This window comes from Monomorium pharaonis, chromosome 8 (genome assembly GCF_013373865.1).
Source record: "Monomorium pharaonis isolate MP-MQ-018 chromosome 8, ASM1337386v2, whole genome shotgun sequence".
Taxonomy (NCBI): Eukaryota; Metazoa; Arthropoda; class Insecta; order Hymenoptera; family Formicidae; genus Monomorium; species Monomorium pharaonis.
This window is the reverse complement of record NC_050474.1, coordinates 18,887,930-18,903,521: the sequence shown is the minus strand read 5'-3', so window position 1 is coordinate 18,903,521 and position 15,592 is coordinate 18,887,930. Positions and strand designations below refer to the sequence as shown.

The window sequence follows — 15,592 nt, the reverse complement described above, 5'->3', positions numbered from 1 at the left end:
TCGAATATCGTTGAATACCGGAAGCGACGTTTATGCGCGTTGCAGAGCGTGTCCCTCTCGCGAGCTCGTAAATTATTACGAGCAATAAATAATGCTCGGGTCGATGAGCGATAGCGATCAAAAGGAAACCGTCTCGTGATATATGTGCATCCTGCGCACCCTGCGGGGGGTTGGTTGCTCCTTCTATCTCTTAATCCAGACATACGCGCGCTCATGCGCGCATTGTTGTACATATGTGTGGATTGTACGCTGTGTTATGTGTACGTGTATGTGCGCGTGTGTGTGTGTGTGTTAAACACATGTTAACGTGTGTGTCGGTGATGTGATATGTGCGGCGAGGCCAGTCGCGTTCATCCTCTCCGTTTTCGCTAAAGCACGCTTTCATTTACTTCCGTTAGTCACTCGCCGTCTTCGAAAGATGGCCACCTTTGGCGAAAACTCATTCTGTCTGCGAATAAAGTTGATTCGGTAATTTGTGAAATAAAATTAAACGCGTGCCTGATCTCGGCTCATACGTTAATAATAAAATCTGTATAAATTTTGAACAAAGTGAGAAAGCATCTTGGAATGTAAATTCGCGTGCGTAAATTCATCGCGCGAGTTTCGCTCAAGAAAGGTCATTTAACTGCAGAAAACTTTTCACAGTCAACTTGTACTTCTAAGGCGAAAAATCAGAAACGGAGGCGGCCACTTTGGAAGACCGGCGCGGGTCTCACACCTTAAATACTATAATATCACACCTACTTTCATTCTTGAAGTCAAACTTCGCGTTTCCGCTCCGGTCACACACAACGTTTCTCCCTGCTTGCCCTCCGCCGTCCCTTCTTTTTTTTCTTTCACCCCCTGCGCGGCTTGCACGAACAGTTCGTTTCACTTTCTCCGTGTCCGCACTCCATTGCTCTCCACGCGCACTCTCTTACTTTCCTGTCACGCTTGCTCGTCTCTTTTTATAGCGTCTTCGCCGAAGAGGCAGGTCGAATGGACCGCCTCTCGCGCGGAATCCTTTCTTTCAGGATTTTCCCTTATTTCTTTGCGCTTCGCGTACGCTCGCTTCTCTCGTGACCAAACGCTCTTTGTCGTCGGCGGCGAAACACGTGAAACAGCCGCGCCTGCACTCGGCGGAGTGAAAACCCGTCGGATTTGTCGGACGGTCGTACGTGACGCGTCCAAAGATCGCCAGGCGTTTCGCCGAATTGTGCGTCGTCATGGAAAATCCCGCGCGAAATTTCACGATGAAACTATAATAATGCGAGAATGAAAATGGCTATATCCGCGGACAGAATGCCACACGTCGCTTCGCCGATTACGCTTTTTTTGACAAAAGAATTTTGGAAAATCGCGAAAATTGAATTGTCAATTGGAAACTTCCGCCGAGTGAATGCGACGCCGATAATAAAATATTGGTGTACTAATTTCGAATTCAACATTATATGTTTTTATTACGCGCGCGCGGCGAGATGAATGCGTCGCGTCGGGTTTGGATTTTCGACGTTTATTTGGTCATTATTCATGTTGCACCGACGGCACACAAATTGTTTTTGTAGAAATAATTACGAGTTAAATTTTTACGCGATCCCGTAAGGGAGACGCCTCCCTTTCAATAGAATTATTATTATTTCTGTATACCCGTGCGTGGCGATCGCGCGCATTTGCAATTTTCCAATGCGAGCCGTCCGAATTATTAATCTCGTTCTGTTGATGCCGGCACGGCAAATCCATTTATCGATTCATACGTAATTCGCGTTTCGCCGTGTGGCGTAGTGACTTATACGCGTTTCGGTAGTTAATCTCATGCGTGTCGTAAAACGGAATTTGCACGCGCTGCGCTAGAATTTATATCTCCGCGGTACGACATGCATGCTATATGAAGTACGGGGCTAGTTCTGTCTAAACCCCACGACGGTAATTGCCGGGGTGTAAAATAGAACGGACTTTATTACGCGAAGATACAATGAATCGTGGATTAAGCACTGAATTGTCAAACGTTTAACGGTAAATTTTATTTAAACGTCGGAAAAACTTGAAATCTTAATAAATTTCGTTTAAGAGATATACGAATGTAATTTAAAATTATCGCTGTGATAATATTAACTTTGAAACGATTCTTTCTCCTTCGTACAAAGCACTTTTTAAATTACATATGTAATATATAATAGTAAATTCAAGAGGATACAAGTTTAAAAGTCCTTAATTTATTATTATTATTCGACAATTTTGTGAACGCGATATCAGACTTGTGACATTTACTATTAGCAGTAAAATCCTAAAACTTCAATGTTAAGTTAATGACGACTGCGAGCCGCAATGGAACTTTAAAGAGTCTCCCGGATCTGAAACTCGTTAAAAAGATTGAGAGTTTAATATAATAAGGAGAAATCAAATGTGGAGATAGAGGAAGAGAGAGAGAGAGAGAGAGAGAGAGAGAGAAAGGGAGAGGAACCTTCAACAAAATTACGGGGAAACTTTTAGCGAGGTAGTCGTTTGACAAGGTATGCTGATCTAAAAAATTGCTTAAGATAAATGGTACCTTCGTCCAAAATTCCTTCCTAAAATTACCGCCGTGGTAATATTAACTTCAAAACGAGTCTTCCTCTCTTCATATAAAACATATTTAAATTACATATAATAATCTCAATGTTGAATAAAATAGAAAACTAATATAATGATATATCTTTTAGACGTAATTAAACAATTAATGTGCCACAATAAAATTGACAGAAATTAGTTTCTTACAATCTTTATAATCATCTCGTTTTCATCGAGATTGTTTCCACGTGTTTCTTTATGTCTTCCATTTGCAATCTGCCGACAAGCAAATATGACAGCAGCGCACCGCTGATGGTGAGAGAGCGTGGTCGGAGCGAGAGCGGAGCCGATCGGCTGATTAATCGTAGCTTAATCGCTAAGCCTAACTTTATATTTAAGGATCGGACAACTGACACTGAACCTGTCGCGCGTTTCTGGAGCGCGCGCCACAACGTAATTCCAATTTGTGGAGGCCGACTCACGCGAGGAGGCCGATAGGTCACGTTGTGAGTAGAACGAGCGCGAGGATCGCCGTCAGGAGCGGTGTGAGGAAGCCGGGACGGATGCTGCGCGCACCCGCGTGTATATCACCGGCGCTGAGCCTCTGGTTATTCACGTACGCCTTCATCGCGCTACGCTCGACGTCGTACATGCGCGAGCCGACCTGGGCGATGCATTTGATCCTGACCTGTCCGCCGTTCGTGAAATGCCGGTGCTCGACCTCCAGTCGCAGCCCCAGACTGTTGGGAATGTCTCCGGTGCTCAGCGGCGCCAACGGCGGGTGCTGGACAACGTTCTCGAGTGGTACCTGCAACGAACACGATTGAAATAGTTTAATGAAGAGTAGTTTCTAGCGATGGCGATCGTGGCTGGTTCACCAAGTTCAGCCTTCTTTCTTTTCGTTGGAATAATGGAAGCAGGTGCATTGAAAAAAATACTAGATTTAGATAAATATTTTTTGAAGTACCAAGCAGAAATTTTATAAAAAATAAATAATATTTATTTTAGATAAGATAATGTTTTCTATAATTTAGAAAATGTTAATACATTACTACGATTTCACAAAATATTTATTTGAATCTAGTATATTTTTTTTCAATGTGTCTCTACACTTTGATTTGTTAGTAGAGATCGAATAGGGAAGAACTTTATTGGAATTTTTATGAAATATATTTGTATAACAAGATATTAAATCTAATCATGAAAAATATTATGATGTCATTATTAATAGTTTACAATAAGATCTGTTTTTATAATAGTTTTATAAACATAGATTATTTAACAATAAAAAGATGGTTATTGCTAAGAAATCCAGCTTTTCAATAAAACAAAATAATTGACATCATAGCGATGTCATTAAATTTCGAGTTAAATGGTTTATTTAACAATTATCAAATATCTAATTATAATAAATAGTTCTACACATAATTAGTTTTTTGGTAGCATTTTAAACCAAGAAAACGTTTTTGTATTACCTTTTTTATCTTTAAATTCTTTTTAAAATTAACAATTTTAATCAAACTCTAAAATACGAAATACATATTTTATAACGATAAATAATATATTAATACATTTCTCATGTTTTAAAAATTGTTTTGGAATCATGATCCCCTTCAATTGTGCTCGTCTGTGTGATTGATTTTGGTGTCCATTGTCGATTCAAATGTTGCCTCTTTCGACAAATATGAGAGGCCGTATTACGGGGATGTTAAATATACACGACGGCGCGATGGTAATAAGAGGAAAATTCCGCTGAAAGTCGACACACCGCGAATCGTTTGTTACGCGCCGGGGGCTGCGCCGAAAGAAAAGCGGCGGCTGGTCGGTGCAGCCGCGGATGAGAAACGAGCTCGCTGAAAATTTTTGTCTCGCGTGCTGTTAAAGGCGAGCATTCCTTTCACAGCGCGGCGCGGCGGCGCGAGAAAAATTGGGCCGCGTCCGCTTTAATTTCTGACGGCGGATAAATTCGCGAGTCGGATCATTTCTCCGTTCCGTTAACCGAATTTTTTTCGACCATTATTTGCGACTTCCTATTTTACGCGGCGCATTGTTCCTCGCGTCGACGCGGCGGAGCCCGTCCGTCGGCTATTGTCGGACGCGAGGAAAAATAATCGCTCGCAATTTCGTGTACCCCCTCGCGTATCTCTTGATAACGCGGACGATCGCGTCTTAATCTTGCAATAATTAACATCGGGTTGTAGCTCGGCGATTACAAGCGTCGCACATTAAAAGTCTCGTCGAATGAACATAAAAATTTCGTGTGCTAATTGTAAATAATTAATGACTGCAACTTCTTGGGGGGCATTATGGGAAATTTATGGCTTTCTACTTAGGATTTTCTTTCAGCCTCAATGAACAAACTTCCACACAGAAATATATATGGAGATAGTTTTCCCGCAGTGTTTGGCTGCTCCTGAGTGCAACCGGCGATATCGTTAGGGGAGTTTCGAAAGACTTGGACAGATCATAGGATCGTCTACGAAACGCTGCGGGACGCATACATATGCAGCGGACGATCAACGGGCGTTTTGGCTTTAAGTGTTCGACGTTAACCATAAGCCGCGGGTAGGTACGAGCCGTGTAACTAATCGAACTAGCACATTGGATCGAGCCAAACTATCGTCCTCGCTTTGTGGCGAGGATCGTCGACTCCCACAAGTTAAAGCCCCCCAGTCCATGGAGAACTACTGTTCGTAGATAATGCTCGGGTCCACAGTCGCGTCTTACTTACCAATAACTTCCGCATACTGAAACCGAGAATAATGGACGTTGCACGACACGAAATTTCGGTGTTATAAAGCGCGCCATCATCGCCGGGGCAAGCGACCCGCGCGCGCGTCTCTTCTCGCGTAAATAAAATTTATATTTATGCACAGAAAAATATTCTACAGCCAAGAAACGTAATTATTCATTTTATTTTATTTCGTTCAAGTAATAGTATATTTTCTTAATATTAGTTTTAAGATGTTACAAATATTAGAAAATGTTATCATTTTTTACTCAAAATAAGAATTTATTAATAAAACTTGATTGAAGAAGAATTACATAGGACTCTAGAGAGTAAGTAAATCGAATATTTATTTGAAGTGAATATTCTTGGTTGAAGTATTACACTTAGTTAGATTCAGAATATGTTTTAAGTAAATACTTGTGGCAAGTTTACCGTAAATTTACGGTTATAGAAAAAAATCAATTATTTAGAACAAATAATATTTACTTGGAAGTAGTATTTATTTTGCTGTGTGTAGATTCGGATGTATATTTTGCAAAATATAGGGTAAACTCGGGTGAGATGGCCATAGTTTTTTTAAATGCAAAAACATACTTTTATTTTTATTATTTTTTAATAGCGTTTGGTATATCACTTCATTGAAGCTTTAAGTATGTAAAACTATTGACATTAAAGAGAAAATACTTAATAAAAATATTTTATTGTAAATATTGAAACATGAACATTGGCTATCTTTCACAACTTTTATGGAAAAGATGGCCATGGTATTATAAAACAGCTATACATTTTTTATGTACTTAACATTTATAGAATAATAAAAAAACTTATAATTTTACATATTTAGTTACATATTGCCACGTATTATCGCATATTTAATTTTATTTTTAAACATTTTTTATATTAAATATTCACACAAGTTTAGGATCAATTTAACTCATTGTCACTACTCACTACTCAAACAAACATGTATGATATGTCAAATTAAAATATTAGGTACACAATTTAATTCTCGTCTTTTTAAATAAAATATATACATAAACGCTTACCCTGAAATGTCACATGGGCTATCTTGCCCAAACTGTGAGAGAAAGATAATCATAGTATTTATTTAAAAAATAGAAAAGGAAATAAAAAGTATAATTACACATTACAATTTACATACTTTTGTTACGTGAGTAACGTTCATTGTGACAGCACAACTGTAATTTATTCGGCATTGTGGCAATTTCTAATGAACACGTGAAAAACTTTGCAGGCAGTCAAAAGTAAAAACGTGATATGACATCCACATTATCGTTATTTCGAATAGCATATACGCACATAAACTACAGCAAATATTGATTATCTTTGCAGATAATTATCCATTGACCATCTTTTCCATATGACCATCATACCCTAACTTACCCTAACTGAAACAGACGCTGTGCCTGAAACTCGCATCGTCGCTGTTTTTCCCTCCCCTTGTTTTCTCGAAAAAACCAGTTGCGCGGTAGTTGCATTTTACCGCCTGTATCCATATCGGTCGTGTCGGGTTTATTGATGCATCACGCTGTTTTGTATTTTGCATTTTGCGCAACGTCGCGCACCCGAGCCGGGTCTCTAATGCACGGAGAACGACGGTGACGGCCGGCGGGGGTGGGGGTAGGGGGGGGGGGACTTTAACAAATGCACCAAAGCTATTTCAATCGAATTTTATTGGCCCTGGCATCCTTTTGATTTATACGTTATTACGTTTTATTATACGATGCCCCGGCACCCGGAGCTTTTTGAAGGCCGCTTTGCATTTTGCGCCAGCGTAATGACTATATAAAATGTTATAGTAGCGATGCGCTTATAAATTTCGACCCTATTAAAGCTCCCCCTTTTACATTGCGTATTTATGCCACGGGAATATTAATTTTGCGAATTCTTTAAACTCTGACGAATTAATTATCGATGGCAAACGCGTAATAAACCAATAAAATGAACGTGCTTAAAATTATTAAGCGCGCTGATTACACCTGTACACCTTACATTATTTGCGGGTCCATCCGCGCTTTATCTCATCTGAAAATCGTTCCTTTCTCTCTCCCTCCCCCCGGCGCTAATTACCGGCGCTAAATATAGTGCCGTTTAATTAAATTCCCATTCTCCCGCGCGCGTTCCCGTTAAAATTTCACCGACATACGCGCGTCGCCGGGAAAAAAGTGTCGGCGCTAATTACCCGAATCTCGTCGTGGAAATCGCGGGCTTAAATTTCGGGGAGGGGGGGGGGGGATCGACGCTCGCTCTCGCACTCGATTGTCGGGAGGGCGATCGCGACGGATATCGGGGACGGAGATAATCGGCAATAGATTTCGACGGGTGGCGCGTGGCCTCCATAAACCTTCAGGAGGCAGTCGTTATCGGCGACGCGAGTTAATCGTCAGGGTTGCATTAGCTCTTGGAGGGAGGGGCGGGGGATGATGTTTCAAGGCCGTTGCGCCGAGGCCGCATCGATTCGGCTCGGTCCGGCGACGATTGGCCGACGTCATATCGACGATTTATGCACGTCGCCGTACGGATACCGGAAGATCATTGTTCGTCGTACGCTTCCACGCCGTTCCGCATGCATTGTGCGCCGGGGCTCCTCTGGCTTTTCACGGGCGGCGGTGATGCTCGTACACGTTGGTACGAACAATGTTTGCCGCGGGGCCGCGGCCCATAAGGGCGATTTGCCCGCAATTTCTGAAGGATCCCATTGTGCGATCGCCGATCGTGACCGGAATCCCGCGCGGGTGGCCGCCGTCTCGCGACAATGGGAAACGATTGGGAAACCGTATGTGTGTAATATGCATTCCCGCGGGGTAACACGGAAGCTGCATTCCCGCATGCCGGGAATTTTTCGGTCGCGCGCAGTTTCGCGCGCGTATATCCAGGCTTCACACGTGCGACGAGGGAAAAACGAGGATACGTCTCTCAGCTTACATCCTTTCCCCGCGTGTTACCGTGTAGCCGCAAATTGATGAATTTTATTTTTCAACGAGGACTGTTAACTGTAATTTTTTAAGTTAAGCTAAAGTTTAAAATTTTTTAACATCTCGAATAAACGAAATTGGAGCATTATGTGAATAACAGAAATAACATTTTTAGTAAGCTTTCTTGGTCAAAGTAGTCTTGTCTATAATATTTTGTGCGTAAGTTTATATACATCTATATTTTTCTGTAAATTGCACGTCGATAATTTTGCTGATCCTAAAACGCGCAGCTCTAAAATGAAGTTGGATAGTTATGTAAGACATTTTGGGGAAACACAAGATCAAGAGAGGGCAGTTGCGGTTCAGTGGCGGAGTGGCTGTTTGAGAAGAGAAAGGTTTAGGCTCCCTAGCACAGCTAAAGTGTAATGAGAAAAGTACTTATTTGAGTAAAAAGTTTTAAGGTATAAGTAAAAAAATATATAAAATTTATATGTAAAATCTATATCTCTATCTTGCTCCCCTTCCCTCCCTCTCTCTCTCTCTCTTTCTTTGATTTTACTGTGATTATAATAATTATATTTTATTCGTATATAATATATACATATAATTTTATGGATGATGGATTATGAAATATTTATTATTAGTTAATGTTACTTTTTATTATATGTTACATGCTATAAAATTAATATTTTTCTGTTATTAAGAGGCGCTGAATTTTTTTCTTTTGCGCCGAAATGTTTAATCTCTGCTCTAACAATGAGTTTTGATACTCAGGAGTCTGATATTTTTTCATGTTGTCGCTTTTAGTGAATACGTAGCATGTGAGTTGCGCGTCTGCTCTCCGTGCAAAAAACTCAGATTTAAATCTATTTAGAATAAATTAGATTTTTAATTGATCATTATCTCTCGGAAAACAAACTATCAAGAGTACTTTTGCCAAAATAGTCATCATTTGCATGAGTAGGCATCAAATAACGTTTTCTTGTCAAATTTGCAAATAAGAAAATACCATTTTATATGAACTACAAAATACGATTTTACATAAAAATCAAGTGTAAACAAAAAATTAAATAACATTTAAATTGCAATAAGAGAACTATTCAAGTTTTTCCCACATAATAATAAAAAAACAGTCTGTAAAATTTTTATATTTTTGATTATACTTTGAAATGTGATATATCTTTAAGAGATTTCTTTTGTTTACTAATTTAATTTGTGATATTATTGCAACTTCAGTTTAGAACTGTGTTTAAAGACAAAATTAGTGCGCGGTTTACAGAAAATTGAAAAATGTATACTTATTTTATCTCCATAATATTCTCTTAATATTTATCTGACTGTTACAATTTGTGTTACTACATTTTAATGATCGAATTAATTGTTTGTCCTAAAAAGTAGAAGGACCCAGACGTAGTCAATAATTTTTTTGCAATAAATTCTTGACAGTATTTTACGATCTTTATTGCTGCATCTTATTAACTTTTTTATCAATTTAATTCGATATTTTAGCTTCTGATTAAGACTTATTACTTTTCTCTCAGTCTGTGAAAATATTAATTTTCTTTTAAGTGAAACCCCGGGGATCGTTTCTCTCGGTCGCAAAAAAATACGCTTCGACGGTTAATAACGTCGCGAGTATGTGTGAGGCTATATTTTGTTATTACAAATATTATATAAATATACGCGGCCATGCGTTGTCAGCGCTAAATGGACGAGAAAACGCCAGGAAAATGGGATTTATGCCGCTCTCGTTTGCCCGCTCGTATTTCTCGACGGTGCGAACGACAACTTTCAGTGACGACAAAAGTACACGCGGGAATAATGAAGCTTGCGGCACCGCGTGCGGAGCGGTACGCGGCGCGTGTAATTATATTTTTTGAAATAATTCTGTCCGCACACACAGAATTTGTATTCGCCAGCTGGCTAAGAACGGTGTAAATCCTCATTTCCGGCGGACATTGGTGCGCAGTTTGTGCACGCGTAAGCGCGCACATATTTTTTTTTGAAACAAAGTTTCTTTCGGAAATTATTCATAGAAATATCTCTCGCAGTTTAATTACACGCCGTCTCCCCCTCACCGCCCGCTTTTTTTCAGCGACGTTGTTCCATTTTTCCAGCACGAAATCGCGGGGCGTTGTGGAATTAACCAATTTCGTTTCTTCTTGAATCTTAATTTTTGTTTACGCGGGGGATTACGCGCGCTTCAGCAGCGCCCGTGAAAAATAATATTAGCCCCCGGAACTCTCGCTGTTTCTCGTAAAGGAAGATTTCTCGTCGTATCATTTTTACGTGCGGCCCGGCCCTTCCCCTCGTCTTGACGTTTCCACCTCGCGAGGCACCGGGAAAATAATGTAAACTTCAACCGTAACATCGTTCCGGATGGCTTACATGATACGGGAGAGCAAAGGTAGAATTCAAAACAACACAGAGAGGCCAGGAAAGGGCTTCCCCCTTTTCCGCCTTGGGATACAGCTCGTAGCTGATGTTAAAACAACGTAACATCTGCTTTAACGGCGCCTCCGGGTTACGTCGCGCGAATTTCAACGGTTTTCTTTCGCCGGCTGCTTTGTGCGCCCGCGTTTCTTAACGCGGACCGGCGGCCGCGCGGTGCGTTTCGCCGAGAATAATCTAGAGTTTATGAGCGCCTGCCCGATGAGGCTTGTGTAGCAACAACCATGGCTCTCGCGCGTTCGCCGCGCTGAAATATACATCAGAATCAGAATCTGAAGTGCACGCGAGCGTGAAACGCGACGTATCGCAACGAACCTAGCTCGTGAAACACCGACGTTAAAATTCGAGAGAGGCATCGTTAATAATCTTCCACGGGGTGGCGAAAGTGCAATTAGTTCCCGCAATTTTCGTTTCCCACTGATTTCGCGTTCGCGCGGAACGGCAAGGTAAAATCGTGTCGCGATGCTAAAGGGATTATCCGAGATTGATCTTTCGGGATAATGGCTGCGTTTCGCCGTTTTCATTAAAGCCGGCATTCATTATTCGGGCCCGAACGAACGGCACGGTGGAGGAGGAGGAGGAGGTGGGGTGGTATCGGGTCGCCCGAGACATTTGTCTCGCGGAAGCGAATAACAATCGCACCTAAAATGGTAATTCGCGCACGCCTGATATCGCTGATTTACGCGGGCCGCGGCGACGCGACGGGCGGTTTTACGCTCGTCGCTCGTCGCGCGATATTGAACCGTGTTTACGAGTAACGAGTCGCCGGGGAGAGATTCGTGCCGAATTCGCGAATGTCATCTTGCGGCGCTGTCGCGCTCCCGTAACGAGCGCGCCGCTTTTCAACGCTTGAATGAATTATACGCGTTACCGGCACGTCTCGAGCCCTGTCATTTTAATAGGACGTCGATGGAACCTTTACCGGCACGACACGTGTATCCGTTTCGACGAGAGCCTAGAAGGTTTCCTCGAAGAAACGTTTCGTTGCACCGCGTGAAAAAAGTTATCGCTATAAATTTATAATTGTTTCAATCAGGTAAATTGTAGCAAACTAATTACTTGGTATAAATAGTGAACAATTGTTAAAAAATGAGTTTACTATATTGCGACTGCATTTGCTACGTAGAAATGTTTATTTTAGTTTTAATATCCATATTTTTTTGAGAGAGAAGAAATAAAGAAGATTTGGAACGCTTTTTTCTTATTGTGAGAAAAAGTTTCGGCAAAGAATTTCAACGGTTTTTTAATGTGGCTTAACACGTTTCATCTTTTTTTTATTTTAGTTTTTGAGGCAAGATAATTAGGAACTTAAGGAAAAATTACTTATAAAATAAAATCGGGTTAAGTTCCCTGAAGAAGGCTGATCAGTAAACGCGGGTTGCTCGCAACCTGATATACGTATAAGAGTATTAGTAGCTGAATCTGAGTATCTGGATGACAAGATAAAGCTCTCTTTGAAAATTTATGAGATGTCTTTTCAAGATGGGCCCATCGATATGGATGAGATTATCGATTAAGCGCGCGCAAACCTTTCAGAAGTTCTTTGAGCCGCAAGCCCCTTTTCGTAAGAAGCTAGTAATGAAACGTCCGTTCTCGTTAAGTTAGCTGGTGGCAAATTCACTTACCGGGCTCCCGCGGAGCCCTGGAATTGCGCACAAAATCCAATATAGGTTTTTGTCATCAAAGAAAGTACTTTTGTCTTCGAAAGCGCGTCGCGAAAAATATCACTCGAAGGATTCGCTAAATTGGAACAGCGTCGTAAAAATGGCGAGCCGCTTATTTCCAAATACGGATCTAATTTTCCAATGGCAATTTCTACAAAATACATAATTTTGCGTATCGATTTTAGCGAGAGACTTTACGTCACTTCAAGACGATGACAACGTTACCGCGCCGCGAGCGAGGGAGAAATGTTGCGATACGGCACACATTACAATGCTTGTTCATAGCTAACTCCGATAAACATTCGGTTAAGCTTTTTATTTCTTCATGTTGTTGATAGAATTGAATGAAGACTATTAGATAAGCAATTAACCCCTCCAATAAACTGATAAATAAGTTTAATTTAGTTAATTTATTCGCACAAGAGCTATTGTTTTTCTTGCAATTTAAAACTAATTTTAAATCAATTGTAAATAAATTGTGTACTTACACCATAAAATAGAGTATTACTCATTTCGAAGAAATCACTATAAATACTACTCGACGATGTTACAGTTGAATCACTACCAGTGGCGTTTGCACATATAGATTCGATTGATGCCTTGTCCCGTTTAGTTTATCAAGATCCGTAGGTTTGTAATTTAGTATAATTGCGTATATAATTATCTCGATCTTTTCAAATTCTCGACGCGTGTAAATCCAACACACCAGACCAAATTGCGTGGTGTACAGAATTGGAAAACCAATTAAAAATATAAAAGAGCTGTTCATGATTTCATATAGATCGTGAGCAATGTAAATATGACCGTGCAAAGTTTAGGCTAAGGCGATTGTATACATTTATAATTTTAATAGAATTAATGAATGAATTATTTATCCATTACAGATTACACCATACTTTAATAAACAAAAGATTTACCATTATCTAAATTTTCTTTGAGTAATCGATAAAAATCAGTAAAGATTTTTGACGAGTAGGCGTGCAAAATTCAACATCAGATCGAATTGCGTGACATATAGAGTACAAAAAGAACTACGTAACTGTATGAAATTCTTCTCTGTGATGTTTATTCTAAATATTGCAATTATTTTAATCGTTACCATAAGTCGGATGCAAAAATGTATTTCATATTTATAAAATAATAATACAGACTGAGGATCAGGAACGAGGCGGATCAGAAACAAAAGACATCAAGTGAATGTTGTCAGAATCTCTAGCACTTTAATGTTTTTTATTGACCGATCAAGGCCGATCGTGCTATACTAATATTTCGCGTACACACGGATTCGTCATTTTTATATAAATACTACAGCGCAGCAGTGGTCGCGCATGGATATCAAGTCGGCCGAGTGTCAACCATATGCTGTTTTATTTATGTAATCACACTTCTTGAATAAGTTAGTTATAAAGTCCTGGAGATTAGGCCTTAGATTAAGTATTATCTCGTCGATTAGTTTATCGCGTTGTGGAAAGAATTGAATGAAGACAATTAAATAAGCAATAATGGTTCCAAGAAACTGAAAATAAATTTAATTTTGTTAATTGAGTTGTGTACAAGACCTATAATTCTTATGACAGTTCAAAAGTAATTTTACATAGATTGTAATGAATCAATTTTGTACTCACACCACAGAATAGAGCATTACTCATTTCGAAGAAATCACACACTGTAAATGCTATTCGACGATCTTGCAGTTGAATCAAAAAATCATTGATCTCGTTTCTGACACAGTCATGGACTAAGCTTTTGCGTAAGAGATGTAGTTCCCTGATGACAATGTTCAGGTCGTGACTGCTACTCCAATTAGAATTTTGTTCGCTATCTGGAACTTCCAATGGCGTTCGCACATCTAGATTTGATTGATGCCTTATCCCGTTTAGTTCATCAAGATCCGGAGGTTTGTAATTCAGTACATATGCGTGTATAATTATGCTGGTCTTTTTACATTCTTCACGCGCAAGCGTGCAAATCCAACATATCAGAAAAAATGTTATGGTGTGTAGAGCCGCTAAACCAATTGAATTTATAGAAATAAAGTTCATCTCTGTGTTGAAAACGTAAATTATGAGGAGGTGAAATGTTATCAATATGAGACACTTCGTCAAACAGAAGAGGAGGTAAAAGCCGTAAATGTCGTTTACCATGGTGACGAGGTCACAAATACCTGATAACCATATTACGATTACATCTTAGTATCACTATTATTATAATCTCTTTATAAGTCGTATTAAACTATATTTTGAGCTGTATTTTTACTTAAATTACAATAATACGAAAAATGATATTCAGAGAAACATACCATTATGCAATTCTCGAATGCGTCTGATCTTATTCATGATCCGTGGCGTATCAGATAACTGATTTAATTGGCCGATTAATTTATTTACCGTTTGAAATCTGTTAAATAGCACATAGACGACAATGTCGAAGACAAAGCTGTTAATCAGAGATTGAGCTGACATGAATATATACTTAAAATTATATAATACATCATAGTTGCTCCATTTTATATAGTATTTATAAGACAATTCCAACACAATTGAGAACAGAGGGAACCAAGCGAATGTTGCTAGAATCGCTAGCGCTTCCACATTTTTTACTGACTCATTATTCATAAGTACTTCCGTTCTGATCTTTTCATCGAGTTCCTTTATTTTGTCCATTAGCTTCGGCCATTTGTCGTATTGACCGATTCCTTGACAAATGTAGTAATATATAGATATGTAGAATATAAAGAATTGTACGAAGAACATGACGTACACTATGTCGTAAGTAACAGTAGTGGAATCAGTAGTGGAATCAGTATTAAATAAATCGTATTCTATTATATCGTGTACCATACTTATAAAACACAGAACCAAATAAATTATACGTAAGATTATTGTAACACTCTTGCGGCATTTGCACGGATGTGCAATGCCGACTCCCAGGAACCAGGAAGTAAACATTATTGGACGTAAAATGTGCTCTATCGAAGGCGAATTGTCTGTCACTTGCATTTGTAACTGTGCGTCCATTTCCTCCTCGTCTTTTTTTTTTGGTAATCGACGTTTTGCCAACGAGTATGATTGTTAATTATATTCTAATTCCTCGTTCAAATATTTTGAAAAAAAAAGACAAGGTTTTAAAAGCAAAATACTCTGACAAGCGAGCACGTCGTGAATTCTTTTTAATATTTCACGACAAAGAATGACGTATTACATCCATCTATACTTCTGCAATATTAGATAGTGTATCATTAGTTGCCCCTCTCCATAAACGTAACACAATTTTAATAAATTTAA

The 15,592-nt window shown here is 39.5% G+C and overlaps 1 protein-coding gene and 1 long non-coding RNA gene across 2 annotated transcripts in view; one reads left to right on the top strand and one right to left on the bottom strand.

The window, feature by feature from the left end:
- LOC118644168 overlaps positions 1-15,592 on the top strand; it is a 203,069-nt gene that overhangs the window by 61,627 nt on the left and 125,850 nt on the right. The window lies entirely within an intron of this gene.
- The window catches only part of LOC105833168, a 448,328-nt gene continuing 433,570 nt past the window's right edge, over positions 835-15,592 (bottom strand). The window contains exon 5 of the mRNA XM_036290955.1: positions 835-3,334. Within this exon, the coding sequence (XP_036146848.1) occupies positions 3,026-3,334 (309 nt within the window). The 3' untranslated portion in view covers positions 835-3,025. The remainder of the gene's footprint in view (positions 3,335-15,592) is intronic.